The sequence below is a fragment of the Anomaloglossus baeobatrachus genome, chromosome 3 (assembly GCF_048569485.1).
Source record: "Anomaloglossus baeobatrachus isolate aAnoBae1 chromosome 3, aAnoBae1.hap1, whole genome shotgun sequence".
In the NCBI taxonomy this organism is placed as follows: Eukaryota; Metazoa; Chordata; class Amphibia; order Anura; family Aromobatidae; genus Anomaloglossus; species Anomaloglossus baeobatrachus.
The window spans coordinates 491,351,832-491,377,184 of record NC_134355.1 but is presented as its reverse complement, the minus strand read 5'-3'; the positions used below and the strand labels follow the sequence as shown (position 1 = coordinate 491,377,184).

General features: G+C 46.3%; 1 protein-coding gene across 1 annotated transcript in view; it reads right to left on the bottom strand.

The window, feature by feature from the left end:
* LOC142295460 (transient receptor potential cation channel subfamily V member 6-like) overlaps nt 1–25,098 on the bottom strand; it is a 137,485-nt gene extending 112,387 nt beyond the window's left edge. Inside the window, exons 1-2 of the mRNA XM_075338560.1 lie at nt 24,989–25,098; nt 2,168–2,259 (exon numbers count right to left, since the gene is read on the bottom strand). Coding sequence (XP_075194675.1) covers nt 2,168–2,259; nt 24,989–25,098 — 202 coding nt within the window. The remainder of the gene's footprint in view (nt 1–2,167; nt 2,260–24,988) is intronic.
* Nucleotides 25,099–25,353: the final 255 nt, after the last annotated feature.

The window sequence follows — 25,353 nt, the reverse complement described above, 5'->3', positions numbered from 1 at the left end:
TTGCTCTTTATGCTTTTCCTCATTAGTTCATGGTTGTATAGAAAGTCTTCAATACATTATGGTATTAAGCTCCAATTTGTTTGTTTTTTTTGTAAGTGTGATCTTATTTGGTGCATTATAAGTATTCATCGCATATGTTGAGTATATACGTTTGTCCTGTATGTTATAAGAATCATACATATTTTTCTTTCCTTTGTGGATCTCACCGTTGTGGCATTGATTTTTTTAACCTGTTACTTGCCATAAATATGTTGGGTTTTTTTTTACCTATTGCAAATGCTGTTTTTTTCCTGAACCTGGCATTCATTTTTTTTCCTGCGCCTCTCAATTTCCAATTTTCCCCACCAGTCCTAATGAACCTCACCGCTGGAGTAAGGTGCACCTAATTCATTAAAACAGGCACTGCACTACTTGCGTGCCTCTCCCAGAAATATTACTCCCCTGACTGGAGTACATTTCTGCATTATTTTGATTAACTATATGGGGAAGTGGGCTCTTCGCCATGCCCAGTCCCGCCCAAGCTCTGCCCACTTTGACAACGGTGGCTGGGACTGGTCTAAAAATGGCAAAAGTGCCAACATTTTTATACAGTTTCTAGTTGTGGCAAAAAAATTTCCAACATTTGAAACTACAGTATTTTATAACAAAATTCTGACAAAAAACACCTTCATAAATTTGGGGAATAATATTTTTAGCAAACTGGGCATAGCCCCCAAGAAGGTGACCAGAGAGAAGAGTTTAATTAATATCACTCCCACTTAGTTGAAAAGATGAGATTTACATACAGGGAAGAGGGAGCCATATCTCCAGAATGGAACGGTGACGGGAATAGAAGACTAAGTCAGATTCAGGAGAACATCGACATTTACACCAGGTAAAAAAATATTAATTTATACCAACTTACAGGTTCTCCTATAGCATACATTGAAAATTGCATTTTAACATGGAGTGCTGTAAGTGAATTTGTGACGTTAAACAAAAATGTAATAACTAATAAAATATTTAAAGTTGACAAGGGAATCTTATGAACAGTAGTGAATCTAGTGTTTTTACAGTTCAGTGTATATAAATACTTGAGTCACCATGTATTTGATCAATTTCAGAATTAGAAGACTAGAAATAAATCATAGAGGAAGGAGCCAATTTGGTAACAAAGCTGAGCCAATCGGCATGGTTGAGCAACCCCTTGACTTAAGCTGGTGTCACACTAAACGACAGCGACAACGACGTCGCTGTTACGTCACCATTTTCGGTGACGTAACAGCGACCTTGTAAGTCGCTGTTATGATCGCTGCTTAGCTGTCAAACACAGCAGAAGCAGCGATCATAAGGTCGCTGTGCTACATGTTCAGAGAGCAGGGAGCCGCGCTTGGCGCTGGCTCCTTGCTCTCCTGCAGCACACATCGGGTTAATTAACCCGATGTGTGCTGCAGCTACATGTCACAGTTCAGAGAGCAGGGAGCCGCGCTTAGCGCTGGCTCCTTGCTCTCCTGCAGCACACATCGGGTTAATTAACCCGATGTGTGCTGCAGCTACATGTCACAGTTCAGAGAGCAGGGAGCCGCGCTTAGCGCTGGCTCCTTGCTCTCCTGCAGCACACATCGGGTTAATTAACCCGATGTGTGCTGCAGCTACATGTCACAGTGCAGAGAGCAGGGAGCCGCGCGCACTGCTTAGCGCTGGCTCCTTGCTCTCCTTGCTACAGTATGCATCGGGTTAATTACCCGATGCATACTGCAGCCACATGTCACAGTGCAGGAGCCGGCACTGGCAGCAAGAGCGGAGGCTGGTAACCAGCGTAAACATCGGGTAACCAGGGAAAGGTCTTCCCTTGGTTACCCGATGTTTACGCTGGTTACAGCTTACCGCAGCTGCCAGTGCCGGCTCCTGATCGCTTCATTTCGTCGCTCTCTCGCTGTCACACACAGCGATGTGTGTGTCACAGCGGGAGAGTGACGACCAAAAAATGAAGCTGGACATTCAGCAACGACCGGCGACCTCACAGCAGGGGCCAGGTCGTTGCTGGATGTCACACACAGCGACAGCGACGGGACGTCGCTGCAACGTCACAGAAAATGGTGACGTAGCAGCGACGTCGTTGTCGTCGTCGTTATGTGTGACACCAGCTTTACTTAAAAGGAAGCACAATCTCACATTTCCAACATACCTTTCAGAAATGGATCAGCATTGTCTCCAATTAGCATTTTCAGAAGTCTGACATTATTTTCTTTTGCTGCTTTGAAGAAAAGATTTTCCAAACTGTTAATATAAAATAATTGGAAATGTTAATACTTATAGATATATAAATAAGTATTTGATATACTGCCAATTTTGCAAGTTTTCCCACCTACAAAGAATAGAGAAGTCCGTAATTTTTAGTGTAAGTACACTTCAACTGTGACAGACAGAATAAAAAAAAAATCCAGAAGATCACATTTTATGATTTTTAAATAATTTGCATTTTATTGCATGAAATAAGTATTTGACCACCTACCAACCAGCAAGCATTCTGTCTCTGACAGACCTGTTATTTTTTCTTTAAGAAGTCCTTACCTGTACTATTTTACCTATGTAAAAGACACCTGTCCACACACTCAATGACACTCCAACCTCTCCACCATGGCCAATACCAAAGATCTGTCTAAGGATACCAGGGGCAAAATTTTATACCTGCACAAGGCTGGGATGGGCTACAAGACAATAGGCAAGCAGCGTGGTGCAATTATTAGAAAAGGGAAGGAACACAAGATGACTGTCAATCTCACTTGGTCTCTGCTCCATGAAAGATCTTGCCTCATGGGGTAAGGATGATTTGGAGATCGATCAGGAATCAGCCCAGAACTACATATGAGAACCTGGTCAATGACCAGAAGAGAGTTGGGACCATAGTCTCAAAGACGCAAGCTAGGTCCCTCTGCTCACACCAGCACATACCCCTTTGAAGTTCATCAGTGACCCTCTGGATGATCCTGAGGATGCATGGGAGAAGGTTATGTGATAAGATGAGACCAAAATTGGGGTTCGTGGATGGGGAGGTCTGCAGTAGGGTTAGCCTTTGCTGGGTTGGAGGTGGCTTGAGCAGATCCACTATGATTCGCTATGGCTTCTTCTTGAATTTGAGTCACAGCCACCACGTACCAGCCTTGCAGTCCATCTTCCTTGAGGAACTGGACTCTCTCTCCCTCCCTTAGGCTAGGTCTGTGATGGAGATATCGAGCATTCACATAGATTGTGTGGCCGGTTTTCTTTACCATCATGAAGCCAAAGCCCTACATGTGGTCAGAATACATGATGGTGCACGAGTTATCTGTAGCTCAAACTCTTCTGCTTTCTGCTGATCGATGTGGTGCAACACCCACACTTTCCTTCCCTTCTTGTCCCTTATGACTCCCACTATCTATCCGGTCTCTATGCTTGGACGTTTTTCTCCGGAATCAAGTATGTTCTTTGGGACAGTGGGCCCCAATGGATGTGGAGTATAAGCAGGGGGTGGGACAGTTGGTAGGGCTGACGGAGGATCCACCAAGCTCTTGGCCATTAGGGCTTTGAGCTGTTTGGCCTACCCATGAGCTGGATGTCTTGCTGAGATGTAGCCCTTTTCTTTGGTCATGGGTTTAGGGGACCAGACTGTGATGACTCAACTTTAATCTGGCTACTTGTTTAGGGTTGAACTGTTCTTAATTATGCCAGATGTATTGTTTCTTTGTTCGGTAAATCAAGAGACATTAGCAAATGTTTCATGCTAAACTGTCTAGAGACCCCTTTTGTTTGCTAATTTGTGGAAAGCCTGCTAATTGTGGATTACCTCAGACTCCTAAAGGTACCGTCACACTAAGCAACATCGCTAGCAACATCGCTAGCAACATCGCTGCTGAGGCACAACTTGCTAGCAATGTTGCTTAGTGTGACATCCAGCAACAACCTGGCCCCTGCTGTGAGGTCGTTGGTTGTTGCTGAATGTCCTGGACCATTTTTTAGTTGTTGCTCTCCCGCTGTGAAGCACACATCGCTGTGTGTGACAGCGACAGAGCAACAACTAAATGTGCAGGCAGCAGGAGCCGGCTTCTGCGGACGCTGGTAACCACGGTAAACATCGGGTAACCAAGAAGCCCTTCCCTTGGTTACCCGATATTTACCTTCGTTACCAGCGCCCGCCGCTCTCACGCTGTCAGTACCGGCTTTCTGCTCTCTGCACCCGTAGCCGGAGTACACATCGGGTAATTAACCCGATGTGTACTGTGGCTATGTGTGCAGGGAACAGGGAGCCGGCACTGGCAGTGTGAGAGCGGCGGACGCTGGTAACGAAGGTAAATATCGGGTGACCAAGGGAAGGGCTTCTTTGGTACCCAATATTTACCGTGGTTACCAGCGTCCGCAGAAGCCGGCTCCCTGCTGCCTGCACACGTAACAGAGTACACATCGGGTAAATAACCCGATGTGTACTGTTGCTAGGTGTGCAGGGAGCCAGCGCTAAGCGGTGTGCGCTGGTAACCAAGGTAAATATCGGGTTGGTTACCCGATATTTACCTTAGTTACCAAGCACAGCATGCTTCCACGTGTAGAGATCCCTGCCAGGTCAGGTTGCTGGTGGGATCGCTGGAGCGTCGCTTAGTGTGACATCTCACCAGCGACCTCCTAGCAACTTACCAGCAATCCCTATCAGGTTGTATCATTGTTGGGATCGTTGGTAAGTTGTTTAGTGTGACTGGGCCTTTAGACTACATTATTCAGAGGACAATTGTGCAGTCAGATTAAACTAGGGACCAAAGAGGGAACTGCCATATTCCACCACTCCTGTAAAACACAATACCCTGAAATGGAAACTGAGCTCCTGTCACCAGTGTCATTCTACAGGACTTCAGCCTAGAGTACATGGATCCAGCTAGAGGGTTACAGAACTGCTCCACTGCCAAACACTGAGCCCATAAATTGGCTTTGAGAACCCAATAATAATTCGCTCGGCTACACATACTGTGCTATGCTCGGTCAGTTTCCTAAGTTTGACCCTATTTCTTCTCAGTGGGTGCCCACCAAAAGCAGAGTGCTGTTTGCTGGCATAGTTGGTCCTGGATTTCCCAAAGTCATGAAGATTGTAATCCCTGATGGGCCAGAGGTAGGGTGAGACTCTGTTGTTTGAAGCATCTTGTGTTCTTGCTGAGAAAGTACTATATGCTATTGACTGTTGGGAACCCAATAAAGTCTTACCGAAGTGGGATACCTTCACCCTGTTTTGTCTGTGTAGTGTCTTGCTCATGAGGAAGGAGTACTGGTATTCAGTGGGATGAGCACAAATCCGTGCAGACTTTCTAAAGACAACCAGGCCCTCATAACTCTACATGGATGACATTCTCCACCAAGCTGCCATGTTGCATCCCTTCTTCCACTAAGGCAATGAATCGCTGCCACTTACAGCAACCTGGTCCTCCCTGAGTGGGTATGCCATACCATAATCCAGTGAGTTGCAACCAGGATTTCTAGGCCACCATTCTTGCCCCTACTCCTTTCATTGCCTAAATGGCAACATCCTCCTCCCTAGCCAATTAGTTTGGCTGTACCTCAGACATAGTGGAGTATCCTCCGGCTGAGCCTCCCATTTATTCCAAGCCTCCGTTTGTTATGTGCTGTGACACTGCCGTGGGCTGGCCTTCTCCTTCCATTTTGTCCATTGAGGGCGTACACCGGTAATTGATAACTTCCATCTCTAGGCATGGCACTTCTGTCACTGGGTATAGCTTCTCAAGGGCTGGCCAGATGTTCAGACCCTTCCACTCTGTTGCCGTCCGGGGTCTTATAGAACTGTGCCACCATCCGCCATCTTGGAGTCGATGTTTAGAGCAATTTTCAACCTCACCATAGTCCTCATCTTCAATGTAGCTCATGGCTTCCCTGCAACACTCAGATGTTCCATCAGCAAGGCTTGATCCTGCCGACTACACCAAATGTAGAGTGGTGCGCGGCTGTAGTTAAGGGCGAGAAACTTACTCTAGATGCCTCAGCATTCTACATGAATTACCCAGCCCTGGCAGGGTGTGTGGACTTCAGTCTTGTGGACTGGCAACTCCTGCATGCCTCATACTGCCACTGGTGTCAGCTAGCTAGGACTAACACGCACAAGGAGATCAACTGTTCACTTTAAATTACAACTCTTACCTAGATGGTTCATTGACGGCATGGAATTGATGGCGCTATAATAATTAATAATAATAATAATAATAAAATTGTCTATCACAATTGTACACTCCAGATAGTGGGCACATATCTTCCAGAATGTTACATTTTCACTTAGCATTAATAGACGTCTCATCTAATTGGGCCGGTGAGTTTCAGTGCAACCTAGTCTAGCTTTACAGTCTACACCGTTACAGTCAACTTCCCTTCGTTCAGTCCCATGTCTAGTCTACAAGGGACCCAAATTGACCGAACTAAAGTCATGGACACCCACCCGTCTATTGGAAAACTACTAGGTTGGTTGAACCACTAGGTTAGCTGAATATGCCAAACGCCAGTTGAAGTTAGCCGGTACCTTGACAGTTAAAAGGTCTGGTCAGTAGATCCTGCACCAGTAAAATACTCAGTACCTTAATGGTTAAGGGGCCTAAATGTAAGGAATGCATCCCCTGGCTTCTATTGAGGATCACGCTATCTTCCCTCCTGTCTCCTTTGCTCCATTTCCACAAAGCACCCACTGTATGCGACCTTCACGACTGACTGACTGTATGTCTGTCACATTTGCTCAGTAGACCTTCACTAACTCCTTCCAGAATCAACCTTCTTTTCGCTGTCAGCTGACCCCTCTCTTTCAACACTGCTATGCATTACATTACTTTACACATTATATGAACACTATACCTTACATTATCATATCCTACATTATATATTACTCTATCTCAACACACACTATGCATTATACTTTAGATTACACATGAAAATATCACATTACAATATTATATATTTTTAAATTACAATTCATATATCACAATATTTGCAAAAGACAAGACATTATTCACACTGCATGAAATGACATTACATTGACACATTCAGTGTCTTTAGTGGCAGGAACGTGACCTCCATTGCTCACTCATGCACATACAGTTTTAGGATTTATTAGCTTAGTATCTTAGCACATTGAAATGTATTTGTTTTTTTCAGATATGCCTCATTCTTGCATTAAGAAAGCAGATAGTTTTTGCTACATATGCGGAGAAATCACTTTTGCATCACCAAGACGCAATCTGACTACCATGATAAGGAAAGCCTTCAACCTGAAATTTAGCTGCAGAATAACAACTTTGGACAAAAGTTGGGTTACACACATATGCTGCCATAAATGTTCATCACATCTTACCTATTGGTTTCATGGGAAGAAGAAATATGCCTTTTGCAGTCCCAATGATCTGGAGAGATCCAGCCAATCACACTATCAATTGCTATTTCTGCATGGTGCCACCATTTGGAAAGGAGTTTCAAGAAAGAAGAAGTGGACTTTACAGTATCCAAACATTCCATCTGCAATACTGCTAAGTATCATGTAAAGAAGAACTTCCACTTTCAAATTCACCATAAACATTTTCAGTTGATTCAAGTATGGAAGAAGAGGGCACTTGGCGTTATGAAGCATCTTCCTCTCTTGACCCAGACTTTCTGCCAGCAACTTCAACTGTACCACACCTTATAACACAAAGTGAACTGAGTGATCTTGTTAGAGATTTGGATCTGCCCAATAGTGAGGCTGAGGGCTTACGTTACAGGCTATAGCAGTTGTTAGGGCCAGGTGGACGGGCAGACCCAGGAGGTGGATCCACTGGGCCGAACACCTTAATGAAGGCAAGGGGTCCGGTAGCCGGAGCACTACGGGTAGCAGGACAGTCCGTGCAAAAGAGTGGAATGGAGAAGTCCCTGGGACCACGGAGTCACTGATGGTAGTCCGGGTGACGGAGCTCAGGTTCGGAGGCCGAGATGTTGTCAGGCAGAGTCCGGAACCGATGGAGCGAGAGGACGGGTCACCACAGGGATCAGAGATGGTATGGACTGACGGGATGGCAGATAGTCAGCGTTCGGGGTTCGGGAATCGGCAGGACCGGATGGCGAGGCAGGAGCGGCTCTAGAAGAGAGATAGGTAAGTATATCACAGAGACACAAGGAGACCTCACTCCTAGCTTAGGAAACACGAAGAACAGGCCCCGCCCACTTGGACATTAAACCCCTTTATACCCTGTACCTGTGTGTTCAATTTCCTGTCAGTGGACGCTGGCCCTTTAAGAGAGGGTCAATGACCGCGCGCGCGCCCTAATGCGCATGCGCGAGGCCCGGGTGCCAGAAGCCAGGGCAGGGAGCGGTGAGCAGGAAGCAGGAGAGCCGGGCTGGGGCTGAGTAGCCGACGGGCGCCGGGAGCGGGGACCGGGCCGCCTGGGGACCGCAGGCGATGGAGGCTGGAGACCGTGGAGCGGGGGACGCCTGACAGAGGAGCCGGGGAGTGAAGCAGGGAAGCCGGGGAGTGTGGCAGGTGAGCCGGGGAGCAGAGCAGGGGACCCGGAGAGCGTGACAGTACCCCCCCCCCCACGCCCCCCTCCCCGCAACCGGAACAGGAAGGCACGTATCAGGGGAGTACCCACATTCTCCCGGGGTTCCCAGGACCTATCCTCAGGACCATACCCTGCCCAGTCCACCAGGAAGAACTGTCGGCCCCGTACAGTTTTCATGGCCACAATATCCCTTACCGCATAGATGTCATCATCAGCAATAGGAGAAGGAGCCGAACTGGCAGCAGCGGAGAAGGGACCAAGGACAACCGGCTTGAGCAGGGAGACGTGGAAGGAGTTGGGTATCCTCATCGTGGCCGGGAGCTGCAGCTTGTAGGAGACCTCATTTATTCTGCAGAGGACTTTAAACGGCCCGATGTAGCGAGGACCCAGCTTGTAGGATGGTAGCTTCAAGCGGACGTACTTGGAAGCAAGCCAGACGAGATCTCCTGGAGAGAAACACGGAGGATCCAGACGCCTCTTGTCTGCGTGTCTCTTCATCCGCAGGGAAGCACGTCCAAGGGACGCCTTGACAGAGTCCCAAATTGTTGCAAAGTCACGGGCTACAACATCAGCAGCAGGGACAGCCGAGGAAGAGGATACAGGTAATGGGACGGAAGGCTGAAGTCCGTAAACGACATGGAAGGGAGAGCTGGAGGAGGACTCACTGACGTGGTGGTTATGGGAGAATTCAGCCCAAGGAAGAAGCATGGACCAGTCGTCATGATGGGCGTTGACGTAGTGACGTAAGAAGGAGGTCAAGATCTGATTGACTCGTTCCACTTGGCCATTCGACTGAGGATGGTAGGCTGAAGAAAAGTCCAGAGTCACTCCCAGATGTTTGCAGAGGGCCCTCCAGAAGCGGGAGGTGAACTGAGTTCCTCTGTCGGACACAATGTGTGATGGAAAGCCATGCAACCGGAAGATGTGCTGTATGTAGGCGTCAGCGAGTTCCTGGGCTGAGGGCAGTCCAGCCATAGGGACGAAATGAGCCATTTTGGAGAACCGATCCACCACGACCCATATGACTGTGTGTGTGTCCGGAGGACAGGGGCAAGTCCGTAATAAAGTCCATTGCAATGTGTTGCCACGGAACAGAGGGTATAGGCAGAGGCAGAAGACGGCCATATGGCAGATGTTTGGGCGTCTTGTTCCTGGCACAAGAGGAGCAGGCTGAGACAAAAGAAGCGACGTCCGTGCGAAGGGATGGCCACCAGTAATGACGTACAATCGTACTCCATGTTCTCTTCTGACCAGCATGGCCGGCTGTTTTCGAGGCATGGCCCCAGTGCAACACTTTTTGCCTGTCAGTCTCAGAGACATAGGTCTTCCCGGGCGGTATCTGGGCCAGGGTGACAGGGGCCACCGGAATGATTTTACTAGGGCAGATGATGGGCTGGGATGTCTCCTCCTCCTGCTCCATGGGCATGAATGACCTGGACAAGGCATCTGCGCGTACATTCTTGTCCGCAGGTCGGAAATGGAGCTGGAAATCGAACCTGGCAAAGAACAAGGACCACCTGGCTTGCCGTGGGTTCAGTCGCTGAGCGGACCGCAGGTATTCCAGGTTCTTGTGGTCCGTGTAAATGATCACGGGGTACACTGCTCCCTCCAGAAGGTAGCGCCATTCCTCCAGAGCCAGTTTGACTGCCAATAGCTCTCGGTCACCGATGGTGTAGTTGCGTTCAGGCGCTGAGAAGCTCTTGGAGAAGAAACCGCAAGTCACCATTTTCCCGGAGGAGGACTTTTGCATGAGCACTGCTCCGGCTCCCGAGGAGGAGGAATCCACCTCCAAAGTGAACTGTCGGTTTAACTCCGGACGGTGGAGCACAGGGGAGGAAGCAAATGCCCGCTTCAGAGAGCCAAACGCGGCGTCGGCCGCAGGTGACCAGTCCTTTGGATTAGCCCCCTTCTTGGTCAAGGCGGAGAGAGGTGCAGTCAGAGCCGAGAAGTGAGGGATGAACTGACGGTAATAGTTTGCGAATCCCAGAAAGCGTTGGATTGCCTTCAGTCCAGAAGGAGGGGGCCAGTTGAGAATGGAAGAGATCTTCTCCGGATCCATCTGCAGGCCGGTATCGGAGATTACGTAACCCAGGAAGGGAAGAGAAGACTGCTCGAAGACACACTTCTCGTACTTGGCGTACAGACGATTTTCCCTCAGTCTTTGTAGTACCAGCTGCACGTTCTCTCTGTGGGTCTGGAGGTCCAGAGAAAAGACCAGGATGTCATCAAGATACACCACCACACAGATGTAGAGAAGGTCCCGGAACACGTCGTTCACCAATTCCTGAAAGACTGCTGATGCGTTACACAGGCCGAAGGGCATCACACAGTATTCATAGTGCCCATCGCGAGTATTGAACGCGGTCTTCCATTCGTCCCCAGAGTGGATGCGGACCAGGTTGTAGGCACCCCGAAGATCCAACTTGGTAAACACACGAGCTCCTCTAAGCCAAACAATTCGGGGATGAGCAGCAGGGGGTATTTATGTTTCACGGGGATTTGGTTCAATCCCCGGTAGTCAATGCATGGGCGTAGGTCGCCCTCTTTCTTCTTAACGAAGAAGAAGCCTGCTCCAGCAGGAGAGGAGGATCTCCGAATGAATCCCCTTGCCAGGTTCTCTGCGATGTAGGTAGACATGACCCTTGTTTCGGCAGGAGACAGCGGATATATCCGTCCTCGAGGTGGTGTAGTTCCCGGGAGCAGGTCGATGGCACAATCGTAAGGACGATGTGGCGGCAGTACCTCTGACTCCTTTTTATCAAAGACGTCAGCGAAGGACCAATAGGCCGAGGGCAGTCCCGGTAGGGACTCTGGAACCGGAGGTCGTCGGATGGGTTGAATAGTCTTCAGACAGTTCTCGTGGCAAGAGGAGCCCCATCGGGTGATTTCACCAGTACCCCAGCTGACTGAGGGTTCGTGTGTCCGTAACCAGGGGAGTCCCAGCAAGATTTGATGAGACATGTGTGGGAGGACATAGAGAACCGATGTTCTCGGTGTGCAGGGCACCGATACGCAGTTCCACCGGCTTGGTGATCCACGAGATGGTGTCAGAGAGGGGTCTCCCATCTACAGAGGCAATCACTAGGGGTTTGTCGAATGGAGTAACAGGCACCTGGTACTTGTCCACCGTGGCCTGCTGGATGAAATTGCCTGCTGCCCCGGAATCGAGGTACGCCTCGGCCGTGAACCGCGTCTCTCCCGTTGTTACTTGAACAGTCCACGTAACCGGGCCTGAACTATGACCCACATTTGTGGCCCCTTTGTGATGACTTTAAGGTGGTTGTCCCCTTACTTGGTCTCCAGGGTGGATACACAAATTACTGCTACTTTCTGTGTGAGTGGGATAGTCATGCAAGTGAATATTACTACAATAAAAGAAACTAGCCTCTCTGACATTCACCTCAGCCAGGGATTAAAAGTGTCCAGCATCAAACACTTCTTGACCCACAACATTTTGCTACTACCATTGCATAGCAAGTCGGGCCTAATGAAGAACTTTGAAAAGATAAATGGATAAAAATGCAAAAGCATTCAAGTATCTCATTGATACATTTCCAAGATTAAGTGAAGCAAAGATTAAGGAGGGAATCTTTATTGGACCTCAGATTTGTACGTTTCTTGAACATGAAGAGTTTTTTTGTTTCAGGGCAAGGAAAAGGCTGCATAGGTAGCATTCACATTAGTGGTAACTAATTTTTAGGGACACTCAAGAGCAGATAACTATGAAGAGTTGGTGGAAAACCTCCTCAAAACATGTAAGGATCTTGATTGTAACATTTCCTTAAGCATTAATTTCTTAGGGGCACTTTGCACACTACGACATCGCAAGCCGATGCTGCGATGCCGTGCGCGATAGTCCCCGCCCCCATCGCAGTTGCAATATCATGGTGATAGCTGCCGTAGCGAACATTATCGCTACGGCAGCTTCACATGCACTCACCTGCCCTGCGGGTCGTGCGGCGTCATAGCGATGTCACACGGCAGGCGGCCAATAGAAGCGGAGGGGCGGAGATGAGCGGGACGTAAACATCCCGCCCACCTCCTTCCTTCCGCATAGCCGGCGTGAGCCGCAGGATGCAGGTAGGAGATGTTCCTCGCTCCTGCGGCTTCACATACAGCGATGTGTGCTGCCGCAGGAACGAAGAACAACATCGTAACATCGGTATTTCCCAATTCATGGAAATGCCGGACCCTACACCGATGATACAATAACAACGCTTTTGCGCTCGTTAATCGTATCCAAAAGGATTTACACACTACGATATCCACTGCAACGCCGGATGGGCATCACTTTCGATTTGACCCCACCGACATCGCAGCTGCGATGTCGTAGTGTGCAAAGTGCCCCTTACAATCACTCCTAGACTTTTTCCACCAAACTTCGAAGCAGTGAGCAACGAGCATGGTGAGACATTTCACCAAGACTTTGCAGCTATGGAGAAAAGATATCAAGGAAAATGGAATCCATTAATGCTTGCAGATTACTGTTGTACAATTGTAAGAGGTGATTTGATGGAGGAGCACAAAAGAGAAGCAAAAAAGAGTTGTCATTGAATGAGGACCAGGTTTTGTAGTGCAATTTCTGTAACTGTTTATAATTAGAAGTAGTATTTAGAAATGTTTTTAGTTATTTGAAATGGTGGTAAGTTTCCTCTAAATAAAAGCAGAAATTTGGCATAAAATATTCTGCATCTTTATATTTATAAAAAATAATAATGTTTCAAAGTCATTCAACTTTTGTGCAATAATTATATGTAGAAGTAAGAGGAAAACTCTTTGATATCATAGAAAAAAAGCGCCAACTAAACATTTTCATTGTCAGATTTGAATTCAGGAGATCAAAACCATTAAGAAATGGCTCATTTCATATCTGAACCTGACAACGTTTGAAAATATATAGAACAGTGTAATACATAGATTCAATTGATAGGAGGAGGAAAAAAGAAGAGCTTGCATCAGCAGTGCCAGTGATTGATTACATAGTGATTTAGTGTATCTGGCAGCTGCTGCATTTCAAATATACATTTGTTTTCATTCTTCATGCAGACACAAGTAGCAAGCCAACAATATATTATTTCCAAAAGCAAAAAAAAAATTAAACTCAGTGTCTGACAGAAAATGTGCATGTCATAAGCTACTGTGCTGAGTGTTTCTTGTTTAGTCTTCTTTAAGAAGGGGGAAATAGCTGTTAAAATTTCAAGATAAAATTAACAAGACATGTATTCCCCTATTAGGGTACGCTCAAATGAGCGTGAAAAACGGACGAGTGCAATGCGAGAAAATCTCGCATTACACTCTGACCAATGTTAGTCAATGACGGAGAGCAGTTGGTCAGCTCTTCTTGCATCCAGATTCTGGATTCGAGAAATGTTGCAACATGCTGCGATTTTCTGTGAGAGCCGTATCACTCGCACCCATACAAGTGAATGGGTGCGTGAGAAACATCGGACTTCACTCGGATATTATCCCAGTGCAGTGAGATATACGCACAGGCTGACAATAGAGAAGATGGGGGATTAACCCCTCCCTCTCCTCTGCAGTGCCCGTCCTTAGCTTCACAGCTGTGACCCGATTGCAAGATCGGTTCACAGTCACATGACACTTGGCTCACGAACCTCCTGAGCTGAGGTTCATTAGCAAATCGCATCCGATGCTCTCGCATCGGATGCCATACGCCAGTGTGACTCCAGCTTTAAAGAAAGTGGCTTGTGCATGATGGTTTAAATGGAGACCAACTACAAAAACACCTTACTCTTGTCATGAGTAGGTACTGAAATCTGTATTATAGTATATGTTGCGTAGTTTGACATTATATATGTTGTGATTAAACTGTGACTGTCTACCTCACAGACTGTGCGTGTCACAAATTACCATTTATTTGCAGACATAACAATGTTGCATCATGCCACTCCTGGTGTTTGGATGAGTATTTAGCATTTCTTGTTTAGTCCCTACTGCCAATGGAGATATTGTGGTTGAACACAATGACAAATATGAAGTTTAGTGTAATAAAACATGTATGGGAAAAGGAAAAGTGGCAATGGATGGTGTAATATGAAAAAAAACATACCACAGCTAAGAATGTGTGAGCTGAAGCAGCAGCACCACCCTCATCACCGATACCAGTTGTCTAGGCAGTAGTGTTACCAAACGCAGGTAACGATTGGTCTCCTTTGCCTCTGGCAAGCGCTTTAGTGGGCAGGAATAGAATGGAATATTTGCACATCATTCATCTGACAGTGACACCACCAGTTTAACCCCTTCATGACCAGCCGATTTTGCACTTTCCATTTTTTTTTTCGCACCCTTCTTCCAAGAGCCATAACGTTTTTATTTCTCCGTCAATATAAGCATGCAAAGACTCGTTTTTTGCGTAACGATTTGTACTTTTACGTGTAATCATAAGTTTTACCATATAGTGTACTGGAAAACGGCAAAAAAAATCAAAATGCAGAAAAATAGCAAAAAAAGTGCAATTGCACAATTGTTTGAGATATTTTATTTACTGTGTTTACTATATGGTAAAACTGATGTGTGTGTGATGCCTGTGGTTGGTGCGAGTTTGTAGACACTAAACATGAGTAGGTTTACTTTCATCTAAGGGGGTTAAAAAAATCAGAAGTTGGTCCAAAAAAAGTGGCGCACATTTTGTGCTGTAGCGTTCTCATTTTTCGGGATCTATGGCTCAGTTATGGCTTAGTTCTTGCATCCCAAGCTGTTTTTAACTGTACCATTTTTGCCCAGATGCTACATTTTGTCGTTTGGAATTTTTTCGCTGCTATGCCGTTTACCAATCAGATTAATATATTTTATATTTTGATATATCGGGCATTTCTGAACATGGTTATATGTGTGTATATTTTGTATTTTTTAAGTCTTCAATTTTCAATGGGGTGAAAAGGGGATGATTTGAACTTTTTAGTTTTTTTTTTTTTTTTTTTTTTTAATTTTTCAAAACGTTTTTTTTACTTTTTTCTTTTTTTTATTTTACTAGTCCCCCTAGGGCAGTCATGGCGAACCTTTTACAGGCCGAGTGCCCAAACTGTAGCCCTAAACCCATTTTTTTCCGAAGTGCCAACCAATCCTATTATGTAAATAATTGATTGTAACCTTACCTTTGCCGTCTTCTCTTCTCTTCAGCAGGGGGCATCACGCTCATTCGTGCTTACCACACATGAAAGCTGAGCCCTTTCCAGACACAGCAGTTGGATTGATCCCTCTGGAAAAAAATTGCAGCATATTAGACAGAGATTTTAGCCTAGAATGCAATCAGATGTAGCCCTATAATCCACATCTATATTTCAAAGTGTGAACATCCTGAAATCCCATAAAGACGTGTGAGTTGCTCCTCTCCCCTTCATTGTGTAGTTCTGTCCCCCTTCCTGGCCACTTCGTGGTAAACATGTCCCCCATCCAGATATATATTTCCTACATTCCCTTATCCTGGTAAATGTGCCCTTTCCTGCTAAAGGTTCCCCATCCTGGCATTTGTCCTCATCCTGGCATGTTCATGTACCCCCATCCTGGCATATTTCCCCCCATCCTTTCATGTTTCCCCCCATCCTGGTAAATGTATCCCCCATCCTGGTAAATGTACCCCCTACTGGCATGTTCCCCTTCCTGCTAAATGTACCCCATCCTGGCATGTTTCCCCCCATCCTTGCAGCCATGTTTCCCCCCCATCCTTGCAGTCATGTTTCCCCCTATCCTTGCAGTCATGTTTCTCCCCATCCTTGCAGCCATGTTTCCCCCCATCCTTGCCGCCATGTATCCCCCCATCCTTGCAGCCATGTATTCCCCCATCCTTGCAGCCATGTTTCCCCCCATCCTTGCAGCCATGTTTCCCCCCATGCTTGCAGTCATGTTTCCCCCATGCTTGCAGTCATGTTTCCCCCATCCTTGCAGTCATGTTTCCCCCATCCTTGCAGTCATGTTTCCCCCATCCTTGCAGTCATGTTTCCCCCATCCTTGCAGTCATGTTTCCCCCATCCTTGCAGTCATGTTTCTCCCCATCCTTGCAGCCATGTTTACCCCATCCTTGAACATTTCCCCCATCTTTGCACGTTTCTCTCCATCTTTGCATGTTTCCCCATCCTTGCAGCCATGTATGCCCCGTGCTCTGTTTGCCCCGCGCTCTGTTTGCTTGCCCCGCACTCTGTTTGCTTGCCCCGTGCTCTGTTTGCTTGCCCTGTGCTCTGTTTGCTTGCCCTGCGCTCTGTTTGCTTGCCCCCGTGCTCTGTTTGTTTGCCCCGTGCTCTGTTTGTTTGCCCCGTGCTCTGTTTGTTTGCCCCGTGCTCTGTTTGTTTGCCCCATGCTCTGTTTGCCCTCGTGCTCTGTATGGTTGCCCCCGTGCTCTGTATGTTTGCCCCCGTGCTCTGTATGTTTGCCCCCGTGCTCTGTATGTTTGCCCCGTGCTCTGTATGTTTGCCCCGTGCTCTGTTTGTTTGCCCCATGCTCTGTATATTTGCCCCGTGCTCTGTATGTTTGCCCCGCGCTCCCATGTTTCCCCCGTGCTCCCCATGTTTCCCCCATGCTGGCTCTGTCCCCTGTGCTCCCCATGTTTCCCCGGTGCTCCCCATGTTTCCCCCATGCGCTCCATGTTTGCCCCGTGCTGGCTCTGTCCCCCGTGCTCCCCATGTTTCCCCCGTGCTCCCCATGTTTCCCCCGTGCTCCCCATGTTTCCCCCGTGCTCCCCATGTTTCCCCCGTGCTCCCATGTTTCCCCCGTGCTCCCATGTTTCCCCCATGCTGGCTCTGTCCCCCGTGCTCCCATGTTTCCCCCTTGCTCCCACGTTTTCCCCGTGCTCCCCATGTTTCACCCGTGCGCTCCATGTTTGCCCCATGCTGGCTCTGTCCCCCACACCTTAGCACAGCCGCACACAGCTTAAAAATAAAAAAAAAAATAAAAAAAACTCACCTTGCAGCAGCCGCTCTATCACTGCGTCCTCAGTCAGTTCAGTTCCCGCGCGGCAACAAGACACTGGCGCCGCCTACTGATGCTACTCCGTCTCCTAGGCAACAGGCCTGCAGCTCAGGAGAGGAGGCATGTCAGAAGGAGGAGAAATGTCTCCGCTGCTCCAACACCACTTTGCACTGTCGGCGCGACCACACCGACAGTGCAAAGTGGCTGAATGTGGCGACAGCGCGCGTGCCAGCAAAAAGGGCTCTGAGTGCCCAGTCTGGCATGCGTGCCATAGGTTTGCCATCACTGCCCTAGGGTCAGAAGAATCTGCAATCTGATCGCCCTTCCATATCTGCTGATCACAACTACACAGCTGTGAACACCAGATATGCTCATCTCCTATCTCACACAGCTCTCGGCCATGTGAGACAGGAAGTGAGTCATGTGAGTTACAGGAGTCATCACATGACACTCTGCTACCATGACAACCATCGGATCGACATGATCATGTCACGTGACATCTGGTGTCAGGCGGTGAGTAAACAGAACACCGTGACCGCTATTATAATGCCACTGTGACAGTTTCACAGTGACATTTAAGGGGAAAACAGGTACAGGCGGATCGCTGTATAAATCAGCTGATATGTGCGCAGATCCCTCCCGACTGCGGTCGTTAAGGGGTTAAATCAGTTTTCTGGACAGTGTGCCTCTTCCACCTACATAACAGTTAAGCTTTTACATTGCAGACTTTCAGAGTCATCAATAACACCTCCATCTTTTCTGTCTCTTAAGCCACAGTACCTTGGGAGCTAAAGAAGATCTTTCACAACAGCAACTTTTTCCACTTGATTTATCGGATAAGATGAACAGTCTGCATTTGTACTTGGATGAGATGAGGGAGGATGAGATGAAGGACATAATCCAAACACCTGGCTATGTTAGTGGCTTTACTAGCCCTGCTGGTAGGAGTACAGGCAGTACAGCCAAGGTGGAGGTGGAAAGCTCAGTTAATCTGGAGATGGGAATCAAGAGGGATGAAGTCACTGCTTCTCCATTTTCCAAACAACAAACCAGTTGCTACACCCCAAGAAGGAAACATTTTGAGACCCCAACTTGTCAACACTCCATGGCATCAGCTTTCAAAAATGGATAATTTTTTATGCACCCATGCAGATTCCTATCCACTGCTGAAATCAACTAAAGTGGATATGCAAGCATCCGCACTGTACCATGCCACTGTTTGCACGAATGTGTGCATGGGCATTGCTTGCCTATAAAAGAGAAAGAACCAGGATGCACTATGGTATGAAGACAACCCTGCAGCGGATTACCCTGAAAAAGATTCTACTTGACATCTTCAGGTCACGGCATTCATGTGGATTTTACTTTGACACACAACCACTGAACATAAACATTGTTGCAGATGAAGAACATCCACTCAGGATAATGGAGTTCCTTTAGGGCAACATTCTTTAATGGGAAATATATCCTGCCACACAAACATCTATTTAGAATTGGTTTGAAGATCATGACAAATAGATGATCACTTCTATCCAAATTCTGATTCTTGTTCAGTGAGATGAGCAGCTGCCAGAGGTGTTTTGCAAAGTTTCTCTCGAAGAACACAGGAGCGCTTGGCTGAGCACCGTGTTCCTGTGTATGGGGGGGGGGGGGGTGTCATATGAAAAGGTTTGGGCACCCCTATTAATGTTAACCTTTTTTCTTTATAACAATTTGGGGTTTTGCAACAGCTATTTCAGTTTCATATATCTAATAACTGATGGACTGGGTAATATTTCTGGATTGAAATGAGGTTTATTGTACTAACAGAAAATGTGCAATCCGCATTTAAAAAATTTGACCGGTGCAAAATTATTATCAATTTCTTGATTTGAACACTCCTAACTACTTTTTACTGACTTACTAAAGCACTAAATTGGTTTTGTAACCTCATTGAGCTTTGAACTTCATAGGCAGGTGTATCCAATCATGAGAAAAGGTATTTAAGGTGGCCACTTGCAAGTTGTTCTCCTATATGAATCTCCTATGAAGAGTGGCATCATGAGCTCCTCAAAACAACTCTCAAATGATCTGAAAACAAAGATTATTCAACATAGTTGTTCAGGGGAAGGATACAAAAAGTTGTCTCAGACATTTAAACTGTCAGTTTCCACTGTGAGGAATATAGTAAGGAAATGGAAGAACACAGGTACAGTTCTTGTTAAGCCCATAAGTGGCAGGCCAAGAAAAATATCAGAAAGGCAGAGAATAAGAATGGTGAGAACAGTCAAGGACAATCCACAGACCACCTCCAAAGACCTGTAGCTTCTTCTTGCTGCAGATGGTGTCAATGTGCATCGATCAACAATACAGTGCACGTTGCACAAGGAGAAGCTGTATGAGAGAGTGATGCAAAAGAAGCCGTTTCTGCAAGCACACCACAAACCGAGTCGCCTGAGGTATGCAAAAGCACATTTGGACAAGCCAGTTACATTTTGGAAGAAGGTCCTGTGGACTGATGAAACAAAGATTGGGTTGTTTGGTCATACAAAAAGGCGTTATGCATGGAGGCAAAAAAACATGGCATTCCAAGAAAAGCACTTGCTACCCACAGTAAAATTTAGTGGAGGTTCCATCATGCATTGGGGCTGTGTGGCCAGTGCCGGCACCGGGAATCTTGTTACAGAGTTGAATCCATGCGACTCTCAACTTTATCAGCAGATTCTTGACAATAATGTGCAAGAATCAGTGACGAAGTTGAAGTTACGCAGGGGATGGATATTTCAGCAAGACAATGATCCAAAACACTGCTCCAAATCTACTCAGGCATTCATGCAGAGGAACAATTACAATGTTCTGGAATGGCCATCCCAGTCCCCAGACCTGAATATCATTGAAAATCTATGGGATGATTTGAAGCATGCTGTCCATGCTTGGCGACCATCAAACTTAACTGAACTGGAATTGTTTTGTAAACAGGAATGGTCAAATATACCTTCATCCAGGATCCAGGAACTCATTAAAAGCTACAGGAAGCGACTAGAGTCTGTTATTTTTGCAAAAGGAAGATCTACAAAATATTAATGTCACTTTTATGTTGAGGTGCCCATACTTTTGCACTGGTCAAATTTTGTTTAAATGCGGATTGCACATTTTCTGTTAGTACAATAAACCTCGTTTCAATCCAGAAATATTACTCAGTCCATCAGTTATTAGATATATGAAACTGAAATAGCTGTTGCAAAAACCCAAATTGTTATAAAGAAAAAAGGTTAACATTAATAGGGGTGCTCAAACTTTTTCATATGACTGGTAACTGTCAGCTGATTGATTGTTCAACATAAGGTGTGTGGCTAACTTTACAGGACTAATGGGAACTGGCCTTCATACTTTTGTCTCAGATACCACTGGACACCTTCTTAAGCGGGCTTAACACACTGCGATATCGGTCCCGATATCGCTAGTGTGGGTACCCGCCCCCATCTGTTGCGCGACATGGGCAAATTGCTGCCCGTGCCGCACAACATCGCCCAGACCCGTCACACATACTTACCTGCCCGGCGACGTCGCTGTGACGGGCGAACCGCCTCCTTTCTAAGGGGGCGGTCCGTGCGGCGTCACAGCGACGTCACTGAGCGGCCGCCCAATAGCAGCGGAGGGGCGGAGATGAGCGGGACGTAACATCCCGCCCACCTCCTTCCTTCCGCATAGCGGCTGGGAGGCAGGTAAGGAGAGCTTCCTCGTTCCTGCGGTGTCACACGGAGCGATGTGTGCTGCCGCAGGAACGAGGAACAACCTCGTTACTGCTGCAGTAACAATTTTTGAGAATGGACCCCCATGTCACCGATGAGCGAGTTTGCACGTTTTTGCAACGATGCAAAATCGCTCATCGGTGTCACTTGTAACGGCATCGCTAATGCGGCCGGATGTGCGTCACCAATTCCGTGACCCCAACGAGTTCGCATTAGCGATGTCGTAGCGTGTAAAGCCCCCTTAAGTCCAGGAAATTTGAACACATTTAAAAAATTGCGAATGGTAAAAAATAGAGATAGCTCTCGAATTTCCACTACTTTCTACTGCAACTGGAATTTTGAAAAAAAGGCCCTTAATTTGCAAGCAAATGCAACCTATAAATTAAATATAAAATCAGCGCTAATAGAAAAGTTCCCTTTATAACAATTTTAATAATATAAAAATTCAATTACTCCAATATGCATAAAATGCATTTCATAAAACAATTACAGTAACAATATAATAGGAGATCAGAGTGATAAACAGAACCCTGGATGGTGGCTACTGTTATCTTTTGAACAATATTTGGCTAATCCACTTAGATCGATTTTCACTGTTAAGGGCCAGTCACATTAAAGAACTTACCAGCGATCCCAACAACGATACAACCTGATAGGGATCGCTGGTAAGTTGCAAGGAGGTCTCTGGTGAGATGTCACACTAAGCGACGCTCCAGCGATCCCACCAGCAACCTGACCTGGCAGGGATCGCTGGAGCGTCGCTACACGTGGAAGCATGCTGCGCTTGGTAACTAAGGTAAATATCGGGTAACCAACACGATATTTACCTTGGTTACCAGCACACACCGCTTAGCGCTGGCTCCCTGCACAGCTAGCCACAGTACACATCGGGTTAATTACCCGATGTGTACTCTGCTACGTGTGCAGGCAGCAGGGAGACGGCTTCTGCGGACGCTGGTAACCACGGTAAACATCGGGTAACCAAGAAGCCCTTCCCTTGGTTACCCGATATTTACCTTCGTTACCAGCATCCGCCGCTCTCACACTGCCAGTGGCGGCTCCCTGTTCCCTGCACTCCTAGCCACAGTACACATCGGGTTAATTACCCAATGTGTACTCCAGCTACGTGTGCAGAGAGCAGGGAGCCGGCACTGACAGCTGAGAGCGGCGGACGCTGGTAACGAATGTAAATATCGGGTAACCAAGGAAAGGGCTTCTTGGTTACCCAATATTTACATTGGTTACCAGCGTCCGCAGAAGCCTGCTCACTGCACATTTAGTTGTTGCTCTGTCGCTGTCACACACACAGCGATGTGTGCTTCACAGCGGGAGAGCAACAACTAAAAAATGGTCCAGGAAATTCAGCAACAACCAGCGACCTCACAGCAGGGGCCAGGTTGTTGCTAGATGTCACACACAGCAACATCGCTAGCAAGTTGTGCCTCAGCAGCGATGTTGCTAGCGATGTTGCTTAGTGTGACTGTACCTTTTAGGTTTTGTTCACCCATTAGTTGGTGTCAATAATTAGTGGTAGGCTATACAGTCAATGCTGCTGGTTACCCTTTGTGGAGGATGTTAAAGTCTCAATAGACAAACAGAAGGGAAACCAAAAGATTAGCCCTGATGTATTCCTGCAGACTGCACATAGATTACACAGTAACCACAGTGATCCCCACTACACTCTGTCACATTCGACGATGGATTACAGATCTAGTAGATCTCCACTGTTATCGCACTTACTTGTCATCCACGTTGCATTCAGGGAAGTTATTAGTGGCCAAGGTGGGATGTTATATCGGAGCTGTAGATGGTCTTACCAGCATTTGCACATTGCTCTGGTTGTATCCTCAAGCAGATCTGTGATGTTCCAATAACCTGCGCCGCAGGTGCTTGGCCATAAATTTACGGTTGTTGTGTCCGCACACTGATTGCTTGTCAATGGCCTCTTAGTGGGCTGTGCATTTCATTCTGTGCATCACCTGACTGTGTGTCCTGTTGGAACCCGGTCACTCTCAGCCCTTAGTCACCTTGAGGCCTAATTTAGACCCATGGTAATGTTTTAATATTAGAGCGTGTAGGTACTATCCCAACTGGGTGCACCTTGTTGTTGGTGGGATGGCTTTATGCTTTATGTGATCAAAAACAGTGTTTATTAAGTACCTTATGTTTATATGCAGTATGCTTTTATTTAGTTACAGCAGGGTATATTTTCACAATTTTTCCCTTGTTTTTTCTCAGCATTTGCACATTGCTCTGGTTGTGTCCTCAAGCAGATCTGTGATGTTCCAATAACCTGCGCCGCAGGTGCTTGGCCATAAATATCCGGATGTTGTGTCCGCACACTGATTGCTTGTCAATGGCTGAGTTATGGTTTTTGTTGTATGCTGAAAAATTATTGATACATTCAAATCTTCAGAATCTATATTCATCTTTGTTCCCCCTTCCCGAAAACCAGATTCTAATAGTCTGTCCCACAGAATCTCCCCAATTTCCCAGGAAACTGCATCTAGAAAACCAACTTCATGACCCTTTTCTCTAAATCTATTTGCCATGTGGTAGGGCTCCATGTCAAAATCCTCTCTTCGTGCTGCAATTTCTGCGTGCGCTCAAATATTGGCTTTTAGGCACGTTACGGAGGTGGGCGCCCGACAACGAAATGTAGCTATTACTGTATGTTGGTTTATTAAAGGTGTGTGAGAGTCAGAAATGTGATTGTGTCAGCAGTGCATCCAAAAAATTGGATTCCACATAGAACATCACATTTTTACTATGTACGCTGGGGTACGTAATACCATTGTTATAAAGATCAGCAGCGACCTATAACATTCTCAAATACACCTAGTAAGTACGACCAGTAGGTATTAAATGTACTCAATGCCGCAAAATGCAAGTAATATACTTAACTGAATAAGATACTCAAATTAGTAAAATACTGCTGAGCATATATCACATCTTCCCACACATGGCGCCTCCTCTTCTGCCCGATACTGCCAGTCTACCTTGATGTTGGCACTATAACATTACTAAATATAAGATTTTGCTTTGACACGATTTACATATCTGCTTCATATTAGTCAAACAGAAAACTGATGGTCAAGTGTGAAAGATCAAAAAGTTACATAGATACAATTTTTTATTTAACTATTATCTACCTAAATTGATTTTATACATGACCCTGAATATTATTAATGTCCCATCTTCACCACAACCTGCTGCCGCATGACATTAATTAACACTTAAAACAGGATGGATATTTCGGTCTGATAGAGCGCTCCAATCCAGGTTCAGAGACTGAGGAAAATTCAACTATCACCGGCCGGTCATAGTTGAATTTTCCTCAGTCTCTGAACCTGGATTGAAGTGCTCTATCAGACCGAAATATCCATCCTGTTATATGCCTACTCCCTCTAAGGGAATTTCGGAAGAGCTGCTTAGAGCAAAGGACCTGCCAGGTCTAATCAGAACATCTTAACCGGAGGACGGAGGATCGCACAGGTGCTTCAAGATCCAAGGTGCCAGTGGATGCAAGGAGCCAAGAGCGATACGAAGCCCGGACTCAGCAACCACACCAGCGGTAATGTCAGTGGAGAAAGTTCTCTCAACTGGAGGATTTATACACATATTACTGGGGTTATGCGGGGGCGCACAACCTCCTAAGGTGAGCAGTTCTATATTTAAACCTTAGATTCATTCCACGGGTGCTTCTCATAAGCGCTATCTTTCCTTTCTAGTTATTAATTAACACTTGTCACATATTGCCTGTAGCAGTTGGATAATTCCAGAGATAATATTCATTGTATATTTTTGACTTACCCTTTGTTGCTGCTGTCCTGGCAGTTCTGTATATTGATTATACTCTTTCCAGGAGTCATATTGCCAAATGTATTTGTAGACCAGATGTTCCCACATTGATCTCTTTTCATATCTCTGGGTTTCCCAAAAAGAAATATGTTCTCTGACTTAAAAGATTCAACATGTCCAACAGGGATTCTTTGTGTCATCTAACGACATGTCCTGCAGCCTTTCTGCAGAGTGTGTACAGTAAACAGCTGTGCAGTATAGTTGTGGTATTACACCATCCATCCGGTGTTCAGATCACATACAGATCAATGCTGGCGCTGACGGACATAAAAACAATTATCAAAATAAAGTGATTCAAAAGAGAACAGGTTGTGTGT